Source organism: Euleptes europaea, chromosome 1 (genome assembly GCF_029931775.1).
Source record: "Euleptes europaea isolate rEulEur1 chromosome 1, rEulEur1.hap1, whole genome shotgun sequence".
Classification (NCBI taxonomy): Eukaryota; Metazoa; Chordata; class Lepidosauria; order Squamata; family Sphaerodactylidae; genus Euleptes; species Euleptes europaea.
In genome coordinates, this window is record NC_079312.1 from 70,325,721 (window position 1) to 70,344,517 (window position 18,797).

At 41.9% G+C, this 18,797-nt stretch overlaps 1 protein-coding gene across 1 annotated transcript in view; it reads left to right on the forward strand.

The window, feature by feature from the left end:
* Positions 1–2,392, forward strand: part of LOC130475387 (inter-alpha-trypsin inhibitor heavy chain H4-like) — a 37,991-nt gene extending 35,599 nt beyond the window's left edge. Inside the window, exons 20-21 of the mRNA XM_056847157.1 lie at positions 873–963; positions 2,317–2,392. Coding sequence (XP_056703135.1) covers positions 873–963; positions 2,317–2,392 — 167 coding nt within the window. The remainder of the gene's footprint in view (positions 1–872; positions 964–2,316) is intronic.
* The last annotated feature ends 16,405 nt before the right edge of the window (positions 2,393–18,797 follow it).

Below are 18,797 nucleotides of genomic sequence, written 5' to 3' on the forward strand. Positions count from 1 at the left end.
AAAACAAAAGTTGCTTCAAGGCCCCTCCAGGATTAGGGGCCCTGAAGCTTAAGCTTCATTAGTTTCATAGTGGATCCGCCAACTGAGTCTGGTGCCTCTGTTTCTCAACAAACTATTAATCGCTAAGTCTCTTCATTCCTCCAGTCCCCTCAGTTACAAACTGTTTTATAGGCAGATTCTGATTCATGCTGTCTCACTCACAGACTCAACCCTGTTTCCCTCTCATACAGCTCTCCCTGCTATAATTGACTAAACTGTCAACTTTCCCCCAACATTGTGTCAGCTCTCTGAGGGAGGTGGAATCAGACCTTTCCTTCTCACTCAGTTACTCTGAAGCCGTAATTTGAGGAGGCAATTGGGAGCATTAAAACAAAGTACATCGTGGTTGCTCTGACCTGGATGGCCCAGGCTAGTCTGATCTCGTCAGATCTCAGAAGCTAAGCAGGGTCAGCCCTGGTTAGTATTTGGATGGGAGACCACCAAGGAAGGCCAGGGTTGCTGCGCAGAGGAAGGCACTGGCAAACCACCTCTGTGAAAACCCCAAAAGGGGTTGCCATAAGTTGGCTGCGACTTGATGGCACTTTACACACACACACACACATTGTACCTCTTTTTATAACTGGGGTCTAGTTGTAGTTCAAACTGTAGATTTCTTTTCCTGTGTCCTGCCAGGCTGCAAGAGCCGTGATGTATTTCTTACACACAGAGATCCCATAACATACAAATAAAAATGAATGTCAAGGTTATTACTTATCTTGACATTGATATTGACCTTTATTTACTGACAACAGTATCCTAAACTATGGCAACAATAACTTGATGCTGGATTGCAGCCGCTACTTTTGAGACATAATTATTTTTCTTTTCCCCAGGTCAGTTTTACTTCAATACACATTTTGAAAATCCTATTTATGGAAGGAGGAGACAAATTGATGTCCAAGGACGAAAGCATGACACCACAAGGTAAAAGACACAACAGAGAATGTTATAGTCTTTTGAGAATTCTCCAGTCGGTGATACACATAAAAAAACTGTAGCTTTGTTTTTTCTCTGGGCTAAAAGTGCTCAGATAATTCTAACTTCCTTGGCAGTGTAGCAGTAGCTATGATATCACTTATCTTTTCTTGCCGAGTTTGCCAGTTAAACAAACACTCAAGGAACCTGGTTTGTTTACAGTGTATTCCTAAAGAGAATTTATCTAGTCTAAGCCTAGTCATTTCAATGGGCTTAGACTGGAGTAACTCTCCCTAGGAATGCACTGTTGAGTTGCTTTCATCTTGGACAGTTAATTGAAACAGTTAAAGAAAAGTTAGATTAAGAGCGCATTCCTGAGGGGCGGGGGTGAATTGCATTAAAAAAGCCCACATGATTTGCCCCAACCAAATGGTTTCAACATTTACAGTCCTTGGGTACTTAGGGTTTCATTATAGAAAAGTGGTTCCCCCAAAGCAGTAGTTCCATGTGAAGGACAGTTAAATATAACTAATTAGAAGAAGAATTGGCTGTGTAGAGAAATATTGAATATGTAAAATGAGAAACCTATCAGCCTTGGATATATGCAATCATGAAACATTTTCCAGCAGAAGTGGAGAAAAAGCTGTGTGAATACTTATTTTTATTTTTGAAAATGTTTATATCCTGCCTGTTGATTTTATATTTTCGATTCAAAAGTTATGTGTTTATGTGTTATTGAATTAATAATTGCACTCACCCATTTCCGTTATGCCTGCTTTCATTCTCACTGGCTTTGAATGGGAAGCCAACTCTCCTCTCCCTTCTCATATTCCTCCCCTCATTCCGCCCAACACCAAGTGATCTTAATGTCCCCCTTTTCTGGGAATTATATTTACCAGAGTACATTAAGTCATGGTGCCTTGGACTCTACCGAAGCAGCATCTAATGCTCTAGGGGAGGCAGGGGGAAAGGGAGAGATGTGCTGACATCACTTTCTGTACACACTGAAAGTGACATCAGCACATCGGGATGCTGCTGACATCCCCCATTTTGGCACAGTTCCCCTCCCCCCACCAGCTGAATGGTGGGGAGTGTTCACTGAGGGCAGAGGATTCCCCAACCCCAGCAATGGCCTGGGAACTCCATAAGCACAGTCAATATTTGGATGGGAGACAACCAATGAAGGCTCTGCAGAGGAGGGTAATGGTAAACCACCTCTGCTTCTCACTTCCCTTGAAAGCCCCTTGCTGGGGTTGCTATAAATTGGTTGTGGCTTTGACAGCACATGTGTACGTAAGTAGTGTCAGACTGGAACATGAAGAATTTTACTTTTAGGATTAATTTTCCCCTTTTTTTTTTCAGGCAACGCAAGAAAGATTATAGGGTAGAGTCATCCAAAGATCCTCTTTCCTGTTGGGCACTAGATATAAGCCCTTGAATCACGTTTTCCAGCAAATGTTGCTATTTAACATACCTCAACATGTATATTAACTGGCGCTCTGCCAAATTTCTAAATATATATTTTTAATGTTGAAATTATGTTATTTCATGGAGAATTCAGAGCACAATGTTTAAGATGTAATCAGATGAATTAATTTGAAAATACTGGGCAATAAAAGTGATACAACCACAATATAATATGGGTGGCTTTTTTTACAAAAGTTGTTTTTATGATGTTTGTTAATTTAAATAGGACATAATCCAATTTAAATATATTGACAGCCTTCTGAAGTTCTACTGCTGTGCAGGATATAAAAGTCCTAATTAACAAACTAAACAAACAAGAGATATAGATTTTTTTAAAAAATCTACCTTGTCTTTATGCATTTGACTGTTCATATTGCCATCATTTCCCTTCCCTTTCTATTCATTTGACATAAAAGCTTGATCATCTCAGTGCTGTGCCATAGAAAGTTCTATTGACTGGATATCCATTTGAATATATTGTCCATTTGACATAAAAGCTGCGAGAATCAAGTCCAGTAGCACCTTAGAAAGCGACAAGATTTTTGGGGGGCTTGAGCTTTTGAGAGTCAAAGCTCCTTTCATTAGTTCAGATGAAGGGAACTTTGGACTCTCGAAAGCTCATGGTCGATCATCTGCTTGGCATGCAGAAGGTCCCAGGTTCAATCCCTGGCATCTCCAGTTAAAGAGACTAGGCAAGTAGGTGATGTGAAAGACCTCTACCTGAGACCCTGAAGAGCCGCTGCTGGCCTGAGTAGACAATACTGACTTTGATGGACCAAGGGTCTGGTTCAGTATAAGGCAGCTTCATGTGTTCATGTGTCCAACCTGCAGGTTTTTCTGCTCCCATTTCTTTCTTCTCCCAATGCAAATACCAGGCCTTCATATCTAATCTACTTCCCTGTTTTACGTCTGTTGTGATAAATTTCCTCCCAGTGTATAACATTTGCTATTATAAACTTTCTAAAATTATCTCAGGATGCTGCAATAGTAAAACAATTTTTTTTACTAACTGTGCAACAGCTCTTACATGGTACTTTCCATGCAGGGACAGACTTGTGTCATTTCCCTGTTGTTGCTGCTGCAGCTTCTAATACAGTGCAGTGAAAAAATAGAGCTTCCACACAGCAGGTTTTTTGACCTTAGGCAGTTCATGAGAGGGAGGGCATCTTGACCATCTTCTATTAACGGAGTAGGGGTCACTGGGTGTGTGTGGGGGGCGGGGAGGTAGTTGTGAATTTCCTGCATTGTGCAGGGGATTGGACTAGATGACCTTGGTGGTCCCTTCTACAATTCTATGGTTCCCCTGGTAGTAGTAGTAGTTGTTGTTGTTGTTTTTTAATCAGCAATTTAATAACATTGTATTAACATACCATTATACGAAAGTACACATCAGGGTCCCTAAGTCCCTAGCTTTCATTTTTTTAAAGTAAGTCTCTATCCCCTCTTGTTGCCGAAATATGCTTCCCACCCACACCCCATACATCTCTACAAGGAACGGGGCTGGAGACTTTTTAAAAATGAAAGCTGGAAATTTAGAGCAACAAGTTCTGCAGTTACTGGGGAACAATCGTTTCTCAGATGTCTCCTGTTCCTGTATACATTTCTGCTTGGCATTCCCACTGTATAAGAATGTGGTTCAGCCATTGTTTCTGTTACTGATGCAGGCACCCATCCTGCATATGTCTGCATTTGCACATTCTGCCTCTCTTGTAAGTGTGACAAAGGCATAGCCCACTTATCACAGTAGTTCTCTTGTTAATACTGGAGGTTCATTAGCTGCCTTCCCATCAGGAGTTGTGCATGCCAGGGGCATATTCACAACCTGAAATAGGAGTGTTCCTCAAACAGTAAAGCCAAATTGAGATCTGAACCATCTATCAGTTTTTTTTTTTTGTGAACATCTGTTTGATAGTTTGTACCATGTGTTTGGATGGACCATTGGACTGTTTTGTTTCTCCCCAAAGAATTAGACCCTGATTATCATGACCCCCACTGGGCAGTCCATGAACTTAGGCTCAGAATTATCAGAAAGAGAACCCGAGTAACCAGGAACATCACCTGAGAAAGAGCAAGGAGTCATAGAGCCCCCTGCACTGGAGCAGCCCCATCAGACCCTGATCAATCAGCTCCAGAGGCCAGCTGTGGAAGTGCCATCATCAGAACCTTCAGCTGTCATCCCAGATCCTGGGACAGCTATGTGTCAGCTAGTTCAATGGTGGCAGGATGCACAGAAAATAATAAAGCTGACTAGCTATATACTTAACTGGAGTCCTAATATAGCACAGTTGGTTCTTGAGGCAAATACAGGCATTCCTTGTTTTATTGCACTTTGCTTTATTATGCTTCACAGATACTGTGTTTTTTACAAATTGAAGTTTAGCGCCAACCCTGCATCAAGCAAGTTTATCAGCACCATTTTCCCAACAGCATGTGCTCGGTTCGTGCCTCTGTGTCACGTATTTAGCAGTAAAGTATTTTTAATTAAAGTATGTACATATGTAGTTTAGACATAATGCTACATCTAAAGTATGTAGTTTAGACATAATGCTATTGCACACTTAATAGACTACAGAATAGTGAAACGTAACTTTTATATGCCCCAGGAAGCCCAGGTGTTACTCGCTTTATTGCGGTGGTCTAGAACCGAACCTGCAATATCTCCAAAGGTATACTTGTAGTTTCCAGAGCTTAATGAAAGTGTCTTTCTAGCAGCAAGGAGGGGTAAGGGGAAAAGGGTCAAGGGATGTTCTTCTCATTAGCTACGCTTATGGAGAACGCTGGCCCTAACCTCCTGGTCTGTACAATCATGGAGTTAGTCCCCACCCCCGCACCCCCAACCCATAATTTGATTAGCCTGAAAATCTGTCCTTGGACAGAGGCCGTTGCAGGGGAGTGCACTCTGCAGCTGCAAAAGGCAAAAGGCTTCAGGCTGAAAAATTTCTCTAAATTCCCTGACAACTTCAGGTGGGACATTATCTGCTGTGAGCCTTCTCACAACACCTGCATATTTCAAATATCTGTCTCTGACTAGTCACCTGTTGCAGCCAGTTTATTTGAATACAACTACTGGAAGGGGTGCAAACGTACTACCCACACCTCAAACGCCACTTAGATAATTCAGAAGCAAGTAAAATTGTCAACTCAGGAGTTGTCAGAAAGCACTACAGGCCTTAATTGATGAACAGTTCTGTGTGCACTCAGATTAAAAAGATATATTAATATATAAAAATTGGGATATACTATATGGTGTTCCACTTTGTGACCAAAAAAAAAAAATGGCTTCCTCCTATGGCTTCTTCCTTCCAACTGAAACAAATAGGATGCTGGGGCAACTTTATACCTATTATTCTCTGTTGATATGAAGGTCAGGCACATCCCCACATCCCCCTGTCTTTCTATGTCCCAGATCCTCTGTTTAATTAGACTTTTAGCCTGTTCATATCCCATCTGAGACACAACCTGTGGGTCCAGCCCTATTCTGACCAGCTTCCTAAAGACTGCCTGAAGCCATGATGATTTAAAATTGTCCTTTAGAATCAGGGCGGAAAATCCCATTGGGTTGGTGATCATTAAGATAGATGCCAGACTCACTCTGGCCTCCACCCTCACCATCCCCTTCTCCAGGCGGATGTTAGCGTTTGACACAGAACTGGGGACTTGAAGGGCTGTTCTTAGAAATTTAGATTGTACCCTTTCTAGAGGTGCAAATTGTGAGGAAGGGGCACCCAGCCATGACCCATACAGGAGCTGTGCCAGGGATTTGCCCTGCTAGGAGTTTGCAACTCTAAAATATAGCTTAATCCATCCATCAATATGTCGTTCTTCAACTTGCTTGTGTGAAGACAATTGTACCCAAAAGGGCAAGTTAGTGGTTCTGCTTCACCCACTCTCTCCCACTTTCCTTCTTTCATGCTGAGAATGTCCTATCTTGTGGATCAGAGAAACACTCAGTAATGTGCTGTAGGGATCACAGTTTTCTCTGTGTATTTTAGTCAATTATGTAATAATAATAAAAAAAAAACCCTCTATAGCCACCCATGAATGGACTTGCTTTAAAAGACCCATAAATCACACAATTCTTACAAATTCAGCTCCAGCATGGTGAAATGGTTAAGAGCAGTGGTTTGGAGCAGTTGAGTCTCATCCAGAGAACCGGGTTTGATTCCCCACTCTTCCACATGAGTGGCAGAGGCTAATCTGGTGAACTGGATGTTTCCCCACTCCTGCACATGAAGCCAGCTGGGTGACCTTGGGGAAATCATGCTCTCTCAGCCTCACCTACCTCACAGGGTGTCTGTTGTGGGGAGGGGAAGGGAAGGTGATTGTAAGCCTGTTTGATTCTGCCTTAACTGGTAGAGAAAGTCGGCATATAAAAACCAACTCTTCTTCTTCTTCTTGATCTGCTTATGCCCCATTTCCCCTTACATTTTCATGAATAGCCACACATAGAGAATAAATGCATTGTTTACATTGTTGCTGTAGTTGCCAGTGACAGAGAAACCACTGCATACAGTTTTGGTTACCATAGCTCAGAAGATTTTGCAGAACTAGAAAAAGTACAACATATTTTGATTTTGAAGCTGTTGATGTATTACTGGGTTCTTTTGTTGTTGTTTGTTTGTGTAAACCACTTTGAGCTTTCAGGAAAAGTTGCACAAAACATTTTAGATAAATAAATAAGAAAGACTGCCTCTAAACACAAGCCATATCTGCCTGCAGATCTCCCATTTGCTGCTGGATCTCTGCCTCAGGAATTGGAACCTTGCCAAGCCTGCGCACATAAGTAACTCTCGCTCCTGCTTCACCCTCTTGTTCTACCTATTTGACCTCTTGCATCTCCATCAGGAATGGAGGAACTCCTGAAGTCTTTGTTCAACCCTGGGGGGCGGGGGAGATAGTATAACTCTTCTTAATGAATTCTAATTCAGCACATTTATGCTGGATTCCCCCTTGGAAGTTTTTCTGCAGGTGGATGCAACTCTTAGGTCAGCAACAAAGTGTCCTGGAAGATTAAAATGTTTCACACTGGTTTCTGAAGATTATGATATTAACGTCAGTAATGTCAGATGTGCATTTGACTGATATTCTTGTCCAATATAGACAGATGACGTGGAATATCACATTGGAGGATGAGTATGATGGATTCTGGAATAGTATTGCTAGAGGGTATATAGAAACAAAATTGGCATCTTGCAGAAACTTGTATCTTAGGTTTGTGACTCTGTTAGATGGCTCACTGCTGCTGGTTAGAAGCTGTATAAACAAGGAGATGCTTGACACCCAAGATTTATGAGAAAGAAATGTAGGATGAGATAATGATAATGCTTAGGACTGGTTTGAGTGGGAGCTCCCATGACAAACAATGGTGTTTCAGGATTCTCAAGGAACTCCAGCGTGGTGTAGTGGTTAAGAGCAGTGGTTTGGAGCAGTGGTCTCTGATCTGGGGAACCGAGTTTGATTCCACACTCCTCCACATGGTGGAGGCTAATCTGGTGAACTGGGTTGGTTTCCCCATGCCTACACATGAAGCCAGCTGGATGGCCTTGGGCTAGTCACATTCTCTCGGCCCCACCTACCTCACAGGTTGTCCTGTTGTGGGGAGGGAAAGGGAAGGTGATGGTAAGCTGGTTTGATTCTCCCTTAAGTGGTAGAGAAAGTTGGCATATAAAAACCAACTCTTCTTCTTCTTTGGGGAAAGGACTAGTATTTTGATACAGTTAAGACTACCAGACTAAGACCTTATGGCAGAGGACAATCTGACCAACCACTTCAGGAATTCTAACCAGCAGCATCAGTAACCCATCTTTGCTCATCTCCTATGATACCAATATCCCCCAAATGGTATAGTATACAAAAATTGGTACCATTCATAGTGATCAGTATGATGAAAAATTAATATTCAAAAGTTTTAAAACTTTAAAAATTAAGGTCAGATACTGATTTGACTATAAATTTGTGCGAAGGATTTGTAATCTAAAAAAGCACCATTCAGCATGCAAAAGCCATCTTTCCAATTTTATTTAAAGGTCATTTCATGTGGAGGATTCAATATCTTACAAACTTGATTTCAAAAAATCATATTAACTTGTACACTGGAAAAATATACACTGTACTCCAGTTATATTGAATGTGAAAGATTGTGACATGTGAGGAGATAGTAAGCCATAGCTTGGATCCTGCCACCTATTTTGTTATTGTAAAAGGGTAGAAGGGCCCTTTTATTTAAATGGAATTATGTCAGGGATTGTAGGATCCACAAAACGCCAAGTGGAGCAGGGATTGCAGTGAGAAGCAGAATTGTGTCAGAAGAAAAATTTATTGGATCCAACCCCATGATTCCATAGAGTAGAGGATCTACCTACTTGTAAAATGATTTGAAGTAATTTAGATCAGCCAGATTGCGCTCAAGTGGGTGTATAACAAGCTGGGCTCACAAAAAAATGACCTATGAATACACTAAAAATTAATGAAAATCAGTGGCAGTATAATTCTCATAGGCAGAAATATATCTTTAGGCTAAAACAGATTAGAGACAATATAGTCTGTGTGTGTGCCATCAATTAGACCTTCACCATTGTGGTGAATAAACCAACAAGGGACATTTCTTCCATGCCGCACGTCTTCAGTGTAATCTTTCTGCCATCCCCTGAAATGTAAAACACACAGTAATGAAATTCAAAGCCTCAGCTCCATGCAGGAAAAATATCAGCTCCCAAATAATTTATTTCATAAGCTATATGTATGTTGTTTTTTAGTTCATAGACCCTGCAGCTATAATAAACTTACAACATTTGAATTAGTTTACCTGGTTACTGTCAGCTGGTTATTTTTGACAACCATGGTGGCATCCGGTTTCTCAGGATCAGATCCAGGATGGACTTCCAGGATATCAAAATCAATTGGGTGAAAAAACTGCCCTAGAAATAAAAAATGGCCAGAAGAAGTTACCAGTGTAGCACACTAGATCTAAACGAGGCATTCGACTTGTTTCTAGGTTATAACTTTTAGAGATCCGTTTCTGATTGCAAGGGTGTGTGCATGCGCATTCCTTATAAAAACATGTAGAGAAAAATGAAGGAAAGCTGTCACCTCCTTTCAAAATCCAAAAATTGTATTGTGTGGCAGAACAATTTAGAAAACTTTTAAATAGATTGAAAGGTAAATGCCACTTTACTCAATAAAACATTTTTTTTTTTTTTGGCCAGCAAGTCACAACTGACTTATGGCGACCTCATAAGGTTTTCAAGAGACGTTCAGAGGTGGTTTGCTATTGCCTGCCTCTGCATCACACCCCTGGTATTCCTTGGAGGTCTCCCATCCAAATACTTGCCAGGGTCGAGGCTGAGAGTGTGTGACTGGCCCAAGGTCACCCAGCAAGTTGCCATGGCAGAGTGGGGATTCGAACCTGAGATTCCCAGATTCTTGTCCAACACCTTAACCACTATACCACGCTGGTTCTAGAAAGTAGTAAGAAGCAAACACTGTATCCTGTATCCCCTCCCTACCATCCCATTCCCATCCCACTTACACTACTTGCTACTCAGTTGTTACACTACTTGTGACTTGAAATTTTGCAACAAACTGCTCTATCATTTCTACCTTCTAAGATTTCATTCTAAATCTTCTTCCAGTAGACAGTTCATCTTCTATACACCAAGCACTTCTATGAATCCTTACCTAATAAGCCATGGGTATATTCAGACAATCTGTGACTGTCCTCTGTGTACAATCCTAGAAAATTCTGTCGTACTCCATTTTTCCTCCATGCTTCATGCAAAATCACCATAAATCTTGCTCCAGCTCCCAATGAGACTTCCAAACTCTTTTTCTTGATAATTTTCAGAGTCAAACTAGTATAGAAAAGAAATTACAGCATGAGCTATTTGTTTATCAGTAGGAACCAACTTCACTGTTGCTAAGGACACACTTTACTGAAAAAGTGGTTAGGTATGCTTAAGCATCTCTCTTTATATTTCTTGTATGTATCTTTCATGTCTTTTCTTTTTATTGTTTCCCTCACTCCATTTTCTTGCAGTCAGTCCCCTTACCTCCTACCCCCAGATCAGATTTGTGTATGGGCTTGAGCTTCACTCAAGAAGTTCTTACAGTTCTGCAAGGGTGGGGATATGGTTTAGTAGCAGAGCACCCAATTTGCTTGCAGAAGGTCCCAGTTTCAATCACCAGCACTTCCAGGTGAAAGGATCAGGTAGCAGGTCCTGTAAAAGACCTCTTCCTGAGAACACAGAGAGCTGCTGCCAGTCAGAATACTCAGTACTGACCTTGGTAGACCAGTGGTCTGACTCAGTATAAGGCAACTTTATGTGTTTATGTGCGTGTGTGATGGAGAAATTGAATGTCTGAATTCACCAAAAATGTTCCCTTGAGCTCCTTCAATAAAATCCACAGACCATGTTCCAGCATTTGAATCACATCTTGTTGTGTATGTTCTGAACCCGCTGCAATTTCTCACTGTTTGTATCTCTTTCTCAAAGTGAAGATATTTAAAAACATTTTGGGTGTATGCTGTGAATTTTACCCTGAATTCCGTAAGGTGACTTCATCAAGCCATGTGAATGACATTTGCTTTAAGCCATTGTGGAGGGTGATTTTCTGAGGAGTTACTTCAAGCTTTAAGTTCAGTCGCATATTTACAATTCCAAGTCTTCCAAAATAGGTAATGTTTGGCGCTGCATCGTTACTAGTCCTCTCATCTCCAATAAGCTCCCCGTTGACTGTAATACCTGCAGTAAAGAATATGGTGGGAAAGAGAATAAAAAAAGGAAAATAAACCATGGTAGATGAAAACAGAAGTTTTCCATGGCGAGATCAATATAGACAGAGATTATATAAATACAATTATGCATTTTTATAAAGATCACATCATTGCATTGGGAAATATAGCCCTCTCCCAGGTAAGTGAGAATTTAAATAGGCTACTCAGACAGTGAGAGCCCAGGCACAGGCTTGTGAGAACTAGATCCTGGTTTAAGGAATCAGAAATATTTTTGGCATCAACCATTTAACAGTATATGGAGGTGTTGAAGGAGCCACATCTATGAGCTCGTTTGGACATTATTTCCCACTCCACTTCTATATGTGGCTGGATCTCAGGACTGGATGTGTCTTACAGTTACACATTATCTTCCTTTCCTCCCATTTTGCTTTTGGAAGGAAATGCCCACTGTGTACTGGAGAAAATGCAGGATCTCCTTGACCAACGGATTCAACCATTGGGTGCAGACAGGGTGACTGAGAAAATAACACAGTCAAATAAACATAGGATTTCCTTGTTGAGGCATGACCTTCCAGGTCCCTAGAGGGGAATGGAGAAGAGGTAGCAAAGAAAGAGGTGGCAAGCCAGATATCACTGTCATTACTCATTTTATTTTTCACATAAAAGAAGCATAGAGCGATGTCATTTCCATCTGTCATTTTGAAACTCAAATGCCACCGACTGTATGGAAAAACCACAGAGAAAAATCTCTGCCAGTCCTCTGAACAGATATCCAGATAGGTTCAGTGTGCATTTTCTATTTGAAAATGAAAAACAATGAGGGTGCATTTTATTTATTTAAAACATTCATTAGCTGTCTTTCTCCCTTGAGGAACTCAAGGTGGCTTACAATACAAATAAAATGATTATAAAAACAGAATAAAATTATATAAATAAAACAACATTTATTAAAAACACACAAAACACCACAATGTAAAATCTCAACTAGGACTGCCAATAAATAAAACCTAAATTAGTCAAATGCATTCCTACATAAAACTGTTTCCAACTGCCTCCTGAAGACTGACAGTGGGGAGGTTGTTCCGTAATCATGGGGTTGCAACCAAAAAGGCCCTCTCTGGGGCACCCACCAGACGAGCCTCTTTGGTTGGTGGGGCAGCCAGGATGCATGAGCAACTACGAGAGCACTAGCTGGCAGTCACTGGATGGCAACCAAAGAGGACAGGAAGAAAGAGGGGCTGCCCTTACCAAAGCAGCAGAGAAGAAGGCTGCCCATGGCTGCATAGGACTGCAACCTACCCACTCTGTGTGAAGCAGCCTTCATTGCAAGCCAATCGTATCACTACCCGATGTGCTTTCAGGGTGTTGCTAGCCACTCACTGGCTGTGTAGCCTGTGTCATGCCTCCAAATGCAATCCTGCCCCACTTTGTGCCTCCACTGGTGCCAAACAATGCTCTCTGGTAAAGGCACAGAGGCCCTCCCAGCACTCAGTTTACTATGCAGCTGCTGCCATGTAATGCCTCAGCCACTGAACTTGCCCTGCCTCTGATGAAGCACTGCTTAGCGCCAAAGTTTAAGTTCGAAAGTACAGCCATTCCCAGTTTGCTGTTTTTATTGGTGAAAATTACTCTGCATCCCTCCCAGCTTCTGCCCCTCTGAAACAGCAGAAACAAGGAAAAATTCTCCTCAGTAATACTTTGTTGAACAAAAAATAAAATAAAATATCCAGGCTACATCTACCAAGAACGACAATCAGTTTTTCAGAAGGAAAGCTTACCTGTAACTGGGTCTCTGATTAGGTTTAACACAATGCCTGGGTCCTCGTTAATATTAAAACAAAGGGCATCTTCCTTTTGGGGCACAGCTATAATGAAGTGTGGGTCTCCATCAACTGCAAACAGAGATTTATGTTTAGATCATTCTGTGCACTGCAGTGAAATTTCCACCCTTGGTGGGGTGGGCACTGGTAGATACGCTGCTACTCCATTACCATACTGATAACAATGCTATACTCAGAGATCTTTATTTCTAGTCACTCTTTGACAAAGGGGGCTTTAACTCTTGAAAGTTTATATCCTGAAAATCTTGTTGGTCCCTAAGGTGCTACTGGACTAAATTATAATGCAATGTCATGCAATGCCATGCTAGTGTCACCCAATCCCCTGAAGGCAGGGGAAACAAGAAGCACAACTGTAGGCTGGGATGCCTACTTACCACTCCACTCTAATGTGCGCTACAGGTGACCAAAGACTTGAAGACAAATTGGGACAATGGGCTTTAGATCTTATCACTGTTAGGTGGATCTGTAATTGGTTGACAGCTCGCACCCAAAGAGTGCTTGTTAATGGTTCCTCATCCACTTGGAGAGGAGTGAATAGTGGAGTGCGTCAGGGATCAGTCCTGGGGCCTGAGTTGTTCAACATCTTTATAAATTATTTGGATGAAGGAATAAAGGGGATGCTTATTAAATTTGCAGATGATACTAAATTGGGAGGGATAGCAAATACGGTAGAAGACAGAGCCAGGATGATCTTGACAGGCTGGAGAATTGGGCTAAAACTAATAAAATGCATTTCAACAGAGATAAATGTAAGGTTCTGCATTTAGGTAGGAAAAATCAAAAGCATAATTATAGGATGGGGGAGACTTGTCTTAGCAGTAGGGTGTGCAAAAAAGATCTAGGGATCTTAGTAGACCAAACACTGAACATGAGTCAGCAGTGTGATGCGGTAGCTAAAAAGGCAAATGGGATCTTGGGCTGTATCAACAGAAATATAGTGCAGTTCACATGAAGTGATGGTATCGCTTTACTGTACTCTGGTTAGACCTCACCTAGAGTATTGTGTTCAGTTTTGGGCACCACAATTTAAGAAGGATGTAGACAAGCTGGAACGTGTCCAGAGGAGGGCAACAAAGATGGTGAGGGGTCTGGAGACCAAGTCCTATGAGGAAAGGTTGGAGGAGCTAGGTATGTTTAGCCTGTAGAGGAGACGACTGAGAGGGGATATGATAACCATCTTCAAGTATTTGAAGGGCTGTCATATAGAGGATGGTGTGGAGTTGTTTTCTGTTGCCCCAGAAGGTCGGATCAGAACCAATGGGTTGAAATTAAATCGAAAGAGTTTCTGCCAAACATTAGGAAGAACTTTCTGACAGAGCTGTTCCTCAGTGGAACAGGCTTCCTCAGAAGGTGGTGGGCTCTCCTTCCCTGGAGGGTTTTAAGCAGAGGCTAGATGGCCATCTGTCAGCAGTGCTGATTCTATGACCTTAGGCAGATCATGAGAGGGAAGGCAGGAAGGTTTGCATCAGTGTTTGGCTCTCATGGCCCTTTCTTGCATGCCCAGAGTAGTGCTAAGTGCCACTTTGGGGGCAGGAAGCAATTTTCCTCCAGGCCAGGGTTCCTGGAGGGTTTTTTTTTTTTTTTTGGCCATCTTCTGGGCGTAGATTAGGGGTCACTGGGGGTGTGGGGGGAGGTAGTTGTGAGGTTCCTGCATTGTGCAGGGGGTTGGACCAGATGACCCTGGGGATCCCTTCCAACTCTATGATTCCATGAGTCCCAGCAGAAAGAGCACACACTGGTCCATTGCAAATCTCTACAAGAGATGGATAAGTGTTGTTTCAGTGGTTACACTGTGTCCCCAAACAGGGGCAGACCACCATGTGGATGTGGATTTTGCCACAATCTAGTTTCCCCTCCCTCACCCCACCTTAACTGGCACTCAACCACTCTCCTCATTCTGGGCCTCCTAGAGCATATTCAGCCTTGTGTTTTTTGTTTGTTTGATTGATTTCAAGTTAGCATACCTAGACAGTTACCCTAGTATGTGAAAAATGCACCTTTGATTATGAGTAGTCTGGTTTGGCATCATTTGTGATTGTCACAGGCCACCCACTGTCATATTTGATATAATGATACATATGTCACCCTGCCTACTTGTAGACTACACAGCTTAAACTTTTTGGACCACAGTTTCCCCCACTTCCACAGTATGTTAACAATTCAAAATCAACTCACCACTCGTATATGTGGTTGATGGTGTGCTCTGGTATGTGTGTGCTGTGTAGAAACAGAAAAGTTGAATTAAAATAAAAAAGGGAATGCTTATACATTTTAATATAATGTTGAATTTCTATCTTAATTTTTAAAATTCCTGACTAATATAATTTAATAACTTAACCCTGTCTGCACTTAAAAAACAAATAAACCATGTGTTCCCAGGGGAGCGGCACGCCATTCGTGACGCGCAGGATGTTCCCTCTGCCCCCCCTTTGGGTTTTCAGGCATGCGCTCTAGCCACCAGCTAGTGTGGCTCCTATTCTTCCTCCCCTCTTCTCTGGCAGCAGCATCTTCAAGCTGCCACTCTTCCTGGCAGCCACCTTAAGAGAAAGCGGATGAGGCCACAAAATAATATTGCATGAAATAAATATATCACTCCTTGGATAAAACAACTAAAGACACTTTCTGAGAAGCGGATATTGCGTTGTCTGCTGTCAAACAGATCGGTCAATTGTGTGAGAGATGTGGCAACTTTTCTCTTTATAGTGTCGAGGAAAAATTAAATTTCATTTCCCCGTTTTAAAGTGTAAAGTGGTTGATGGATAGCCAGTGGCTGTTAAATGTAGGAAAAGGAGAAAGCAGAGGAGAGCAGCAGGAAGCTGCACACGTTTTTCGGCCCCCTCTGCCTACAAAATGGATAAGAAAAAAGTGGCCAGGAAGATCCTAAATTGTGCCCCAGCACAAAGTATGTGGGGGGGTGTTAGTCCAACGTTTTAACATTCCTGTCGATCAATGTTCCAGCGTTCTTTTGCTAGACCAATAGCGTTTAATTAAAAATTTTTTTTAAAGCACAGAGAAACGGATTGAAATGATTTACAAATTCAAGATTATAACTTACATTGCTGAGCACGTGTTGCTGTAAATGAAAGAATACAATCAAATCACGATGTGAATATGAAAAACCAATATCCTCATTTACCAAATTTTGTCCTTTTGCTTTTGGGCTCTCTGCCCAATTTGATCACTTTAGCCTCCAAGTGTTTATAATCCAGAATCATTTAAATGCTCCACTTCCATTTTTCAGGTGGCTCTCCTCAGCTATTCTTTCACATGTATCCCATCATATTAATTTTTTTTACTTTAACTCTTATGCACATGTTGAACTTTTACATAAAAGCTGTGGGACCAATTCAAGTACACAATTCTGCTTTTCCTGTAATTATTGTACATGTAGATAATAAGCAGATGCAAAGCAGCATTGTTTTCTATGGAAGTAAAAGTACGTAGCTTTGCATTTGCCTTCATTACTGGTCACACTTTGGCACTGATCCAAGGCCATGACATCTTGAGCACATGAAGCTGCCTTATACTGAATCAGACCCATGGTCTATCAAAGTCAGTATTGCCTACTCAGACCGGCAGCAGCTCTCCAGGGTTTCAGGCAGAGGTCTTTCACATCACCTACTTGCCTAGTGCCTTTAACTGAAGATGCCGGGGATTGAACATAATTTCCACAGTGAGCCCAAAGTGATGTTACAGCACTGAGCAACGACAATTAACATGTCTCTGACGTCCCGTCCCCCCAAGTTCCCATCAGGTCCCAGCACTGGGCTGGCAAACCTAATGCTTACAGATGGTCAGATATGGGCCTGCAGCATCAAACTCCGGAATGGTAGGAAGCATTGATGGATACCTCTCACATCCAGCCTTTCCTTCTTCACAACAATAGTAGACTCTGGTCACTTTCTCAGACTTTCCCCACTCACATATTAAGATGAAAGTAACATGAGGTTTACCATGTGATCTAGGGCTGACAACCTCCAGGTGGTGGCTGGAGATCTCTTGCTATTACAACTGATTTCCAGCTGATAGAGATCAGTTCACTTGGAGAAAATGACTGCTTTGGCAATTGGACTCTATGGCATTGAAGGCCAAACCCCTGTCCAAACCCCGCCCTCCTCAGGCTTTGCCTCCAACGTCACCAGGTATTTCCCAACCCAGAGTTGGCAACCCTAACATGATCCTGGTGAACCAGGGTACAGTGCTTCAGACCTGCAAAACTTGAGTTCAAAAGATTAAAAGATTACTAAAGAGAGGGTTGTGTAAAAATTACAGATGTGCAAATATTTGTCTTGGTTTCATTCTGTGCTTTGGTGGCAAGATTTGAAGGACTTCTTTAATAGCGGCGTAGAATTGGGGGGGGGCAGCTGTTTTTTAGCCATGAATAAACCTGCACTTGTCAAAAGTTCTTTTCAGAAAACCTTAACAGATACAGAAGCCTCTCTCTAGGTATCTGCACAATTAAGATTTTTTCTCTCTGAGTTCTAGATCTGATACTACTTAAATCTAAAACTGTGTACATTGGTTTGGCTGCTTAAATCCAATTGACTTACACGGTCCTTAAAAACGAATTAAGTAAGGGCAGATACACAGAAACGGCCATCACATGGAAGCTGCTTGAAGTTTGTTGCCAAGGAACAGATTCCTTGTGGCATGCAATGTGATTTCCTTTCCACCACTTCCACAATATTGGAAGCAATTCTGACAAGCTCCTTTCAATATACCCATCTTAATGCTAGGTAAAGCTAGAATTAAAATAAAACTTACCTTCAGCTATTTCCAGCAATGGGTAAGAAAATAAGAAGAAAAAAAGAATTAATTTTTTCAGAAACATCTATTCTGATGTACTACTTTGACAGTAGAACATACTCAATAAGAAATTATTGCATAAGCACAAGATTTCAGACAGAAGTCCTTGGACCTTTATCCCAACAGAACTAAATCAAACAAATCAATGAGGTGACTCAAAATGACCTTCACTGTGAGGTAGATGTAGGGTTGCCAGCCTCCAGGTACTGGCTGGAGATCTCCTGCTATTACAACTGATCTCCAGCCGAAAGAGATCCGTTCACCTGGAGAAAATAGCTGCTTTGGCAATTGAACTCTATGGGATTGAAGTCCCTCCCCTCCTCAAACCCCACCCTCCTCAGGCTTCGGCCCCAAATCCTCCCACCAGTGGCAAAGAGGGACCTGGCAACCATAGGTAGATGGAATGTCAATGCAATGCTCTCTTCATCCTCTATATTTTATTATTTTAAAATTTATTTTATTCAATTTATACCCCGCCCTCCCTGCAGCTACACTGGGCTCAGGGCAACTTCCATCAACATACATTACAGTATAAAATATATAATATATGAATTAAAAACATACCATTTAAAACTACAAATCCTAATTTCACTTCAACAAATGACATTCAGATTTCATACCTACTATATAATAGTAATCTCAGTGGTGAGTTGGTTTGCAGGGATGGTAAATAATGGCCAACAACCACTCAGAGCAACAAGATCCTCCAAAGGGTGGAGACAGGGAGGGAAGAGAAAGAGGGGGGGGGGAGGTAGAAAGGGAAAGGAAAGGAGACCAGCTGATCTACTTAACTGTTGCTGCCTCAACCATATGCCTGGTGGAACAACTCCGTCTTGCAGGCCCTGCAGAACTGAGTTAAATCGCACAGGGCAGGGGTCTCATTAGACAAAGAGTTCCACCAGGCAGGGGCCAGAGCCAAAAAGCCCCTGGTTGAGGACAGCCAGATGGTTCTGGGGCCAGGGACCACCTGCAAGTTATTTCCTGAAGAGTGTAAA